The 4230-nt window shown below is 42.7% G+C and overlaps 1 protein-coding gene across 1 annotated transcript in view; it reads left to right on the plus strand.

Moving 5' to 3' along the window:
• Positions 1-4230, plus strand: part of abcg1 (ATP-binding cassette, sub-family G (WHITE), member 1) — a 27819-nt gene that overhangs the window by 10538 nt on the left and 13051 nt on the right. Inside the window, exons 3-7 of the mRNA XM_046073898.1 lie at positions 665-782; positions 1980-2112; positions 2729-2779; positions 2887-3032; positions 3605-3728. Coding sequence (XP_045929854.1) covers positions 665-782; positions 1980-2112; positions 2729-2779; positions 2887-3032; positions 3605-3728 — 572 coding nt within the window. The remainder of the gene's footprint in view (positions 1-664; positions 783-1979; positions 2113-2728; positions 2780-2886; positions 3033-3604; positions 3729-4230) is intronic.

Raw genomic sequence — 4230 nt, forward strand, 5'->3', positions numbered from 1 at the left:
AGTGTATTTGTGGATACAGGGGGTAGTACTGCAGTGTATTTGTGGATACGGGGGGTAGTACTGCAGTGTATTTGTGGATACGGGGGGTAGTACTGCAGTGTATTTGTGGATACAGGGGGTAGTACTGCAGTGTATTTGTGGATACAGGGGGTAGTACTGCAGTGTATTTGTGGATACAGGGGGTAGTGGAGGTTACTGTCGGTCAGAGAAGATTAAATTGGATTCGATCAGATTAAAACTGATAATCTCATTAAAGCGCGTTCGGCCTCCATCAGCAGATAAACACTGCAGCGGTTACTGCAGGACATCATCTTCATCATCATCATCATCAGACTCTCTGGTTCCCCCAGTTGTTGGGTCGGAGTTTTCTTACCCGGACCTGGTCCAGGTCTCTGAAACGTCGCAGTCTCAATCACTTGTTTTAATTTTGAAATAAATCTGTAAAAACATTAAATGAAAAGTTTGTCCTCTTGAATAAAGTTAGCTGAGTGAACATCCGTGAGTCCAGGTGAGTCCAGGTGAGTCCAGGTGAGTCCAGGTGAGTCCAGGTTTGTGAAATCGGGCGAGGGGGGGGCTCTGAAACCTGACTCCTGGACTCAAGGACAAAGACCATTTCTCAGAGCGGCTGGGAACCTGCAGACTCATTGTTTCTGTTCTTTCTCAGGTTACAAAACTCTGCTCAAAGGGATCTCTGGGAAATTCACCAGCGGGGACCTGGTGGCCATCATGGGGCCCTCAGGAGCCGGAAAATCCACCCTCATGAATATCTTGGCCGGGTACAGGTGGGTGTTGTGATGTGTGTTATGAAGAGCATGTGACACGACGAGGTCGTGATGTTTTTGACTGACAATCACAGCTCCTCAGTTTAGCAACAGGGACCGCTTTCTGAGACAGACAAACAGGAAGTGGATGTCATTTTTACACAGTAGACCGTTTGTAGGAGTTTATTTGTACCAACTAATTACATTTTTTAATAAAATCAATAAGATGTAATATAACTTTCAAATATAACACTTTTACAATTACAGGGGCAAAATATGTAATAAACCTGACAATGTTTTATTACAGTGAGTGGGAAGTGGAAAATTATAATATTGGATGTATGTGAATTTTCCCCTTATCGAATCTTAGCCTGGGATATTACATCATATTTTGAATTTGAAAAGTAACAAGTTACTAACATTTTACTTCAGTAAAGTACCTGAGTAAATGTACTTAGTTCTGTACAAAAAATAATATTTAAACAAGAAACAACAAATGGCTTTATCTTATATTATATTATCTGACGTTCTCATTATAAAACAGAACAACATCTTGTTTATAACACAAAGTTGGATTGTTGTTGTAAAACTGTAACTGATCAGCTAGAATTTAAACAATGGCTGCTTTACACTGTTTGATTGTTGTTTGTAGTACTAACATGATAAATATCTTGTTATAACATGAAAATGCTTTTTGGCGCGGTGGCAGCAACACGCTGCTGTCTGCAGGTCCGTTCATCCTGTTGCTCCTGAAATCTTTTAATTTAAATATGAAGAAAAGTGAGTGGACTTCAGCAGAAAGACTGTGAAAACCATATGAGGTGTTAAAACGCCCTCTAGAGGTAGAGTAGATAACTGACCCTGCTGCACAGTAAGGACACCACGGAGAAAAAGAACTGTGGATGACGGGCAGTAGTGAGAAGTAACTTAAGCACAATACTGAGGTACTTTGCTTGAGTATTTCCATTTTATGCTACTTTATACTACTACTCTACTACATGTATCAGATATCTAAAATTACTTTGCAGATTCAGATTCTATAAATGTTAATGCAGGACTTTTACTTGTAACAAAGTATTTTTATACTGTAGTATTGTTACTCTTAGTGAAGTAAATTACTTCTTTGTACCACTGAATACCACCGTGCAGTATCAGATGAGTCCAGTACCAGTCCAGTGTCAGTCCAGTCTCAGAGTGTGTTTCTGTCTTTATGAACAGGGAGACGGGGATGAAGGGCGAGATCCTGATCAACAATCAGCCCAGAGACCTGCGCTCCTTCAGGAAGGTTTCTTGTTACATCATGCAGGACGACATGCTGCTTCCTCACCTCACCGTGCAGGAGGCCATGATGGTACTTTACTCTCACCACCATCATCATCATCATCACCACTAACAGCTGCAGAGTCACATGACTGTCATTAACACATCTGTCATGTGACACAGACAGCCAGATCACGCACTGACGCACCGAGTATTAAAGTCAGCAGTGGAAGAAGTACTGAGATTCTTTACTTTAGGAAACGTTCAGAAATATTAGGACATCGTATTTCAAGGATCAAGTGATGTACTCATTACGCAGTTAAATGTCCCTGGTGTGTTAAAGTATTATACATAATCCTATTATTACTGATTCATTCATATTTAGATACACACATGCACATATAGTGTACTTTTTAAATCTAAGTACCTGAAGCTGTCTGATACATGTAGTAGATTTAAAAGTACAATATTTCCCTCTGAGATGTGGCGGAGTAGAAGTAGAAGGTAACATCAAATGGAAATACATAAGTTACTTTTGATCCCCACCATATAAAAACATTTCACTGCTGGGACACCACAGAGGACGGTCTAGTCTGGACAGTGAGACAGCAGTCAGGTCTGATGCCCTGCAGTCTGCTGCAGGTCTGGACTCTGTAAACCAGGATCAGTGTCTCTCTGTGCTGCAGTGATGAATCTTGTTTCTGCAGGTTTCAGCCAACCTGAAGCTGCAGATGAAGGTGGAGGCTCGCAGAGAGATGGTGAGTTTGGACCCCTGGCTACTTCTTGGTCCTTTAAAGAGTTCTGGTTTCTGGTCTCGGATGTTAAAGCATTCTGGTTTTTGGTGTGTGTGTGTGTGTGTGTTCAGGTCCGGGAGATCCTGATGGCTCTGGGTCTGCTGGACTGTGCTAAAACCAGGACGTCTCATCTGTCGGGGGGTCAGAGGAAGAGGCTGGCCATCGCGTTGGAGCTCGTCAATAATCCACCGGTCATGTTCTTCGATGAACCCACCAGGTCAGAACCAGCCTGTGGACCTCATGTTCATTCAGAGTTCGTTTTAGTCTTTTGACAAAGATGCTTTACAGGTGAAAAGATCAAAGTAATTTACCTGCGTAATGCAGATTGAAAGATGGCAGGGTGTTTGACTGGAAGAGATGAGGGCATGGATGAGTATGCTGTTCTTGAGGTGGAAGAAGGCTGTTTTTGAGGCGCGAGAACGAGAGATGATCGTATGTTGTACAGATTGTAAAACCTTCTCTAGCTCCATAAATAATCCTGACTTGGCTGCTGTCTGAGCAGCTCACACTCAACAGGTGTGTCCTGAAGATCTGTTGTTTGTTATGGTTCTTGTTCAATTATCAGTCAAATAAGACTCAGGTCTTCTTCTGAGACACTAAAGGCTTCATACTACTATAAAACATATGCAGTAGGTTTCCCCAACACCTGGAAACACCTGGAGACACTCTGAGGTGAAAAGTCACTGCGGTTGAACTTTAAGCTTGAAACTGGAACAATGCCTGTGTTCTGTGTTCAAAAGCAACTGTGACACAAAAAAACCCAACTTCCTGTGTGTCTCTGTGTCTCAGTGGTTTGGACAGCTCGTCTTGTTTCCAGGTGGTCTCTCTGTTGAAAGCTCTGGCTCAGGGAGGGCGGACCGTCATCTGCACCATCCACCAGCCCAGCGCCAAACTGTTCGAGCTGTTCGACAAGGTGATCACACTGCACTACATTACCCAGCAGCACCAGAGGGACAAACTCACTGACTAGATATTTTACTGCAGAATATATTTGCTGCTGGTACTTTATTAACTCAGCCTGTTCTCACTGGAAAAACGACCGTATATGTTGTTTGTTCATCAGCTCATTACGACCATACAGTCTACAATTACGACTGATGGCTATGTTCGTTGTTAGGCCGCGGCCTCTAGTGGCCGTGTTGTGGTAGGAGCAAGTCAGGTGACGTAGCATAGAGAGTGAGAAAGTCTTAGGTGTTTGAGTCCCATGTGAAATCAAGCAAATGAGGATGAGTTCTTTAGAGTTTTAAGTTAAATAGCGTTGCAAACTTTCGTCACGTGAAATAATTCACTTGATTTTTGTGACGAAACATCATCATCGTCACACATTGACGCTTGGTCGAGGCCCTTTGTTGTCGCCTTTTAACAACCTGGGTACCCCTTATGCGTCATTTATTGACCTTTAGGACTCTGCGATC

The sequence above is a fragment of the Micropterus dolomieu genome, linkage group LG17, assembly GCF_021292245.1.
Source record: "Micropterus dolomieu isolate WLL.071019.BEF.003 ecotype Adirondacks linkage group LG17, ASM2129224v1, whole genome shotgun sequence".
Lineage (NCBI taxonomy): Eukaryota > Metazoa > Chordata > Actinopteri > Centrarchiformes > Centrarchidae > Micropterus > Micropterus dolomieu.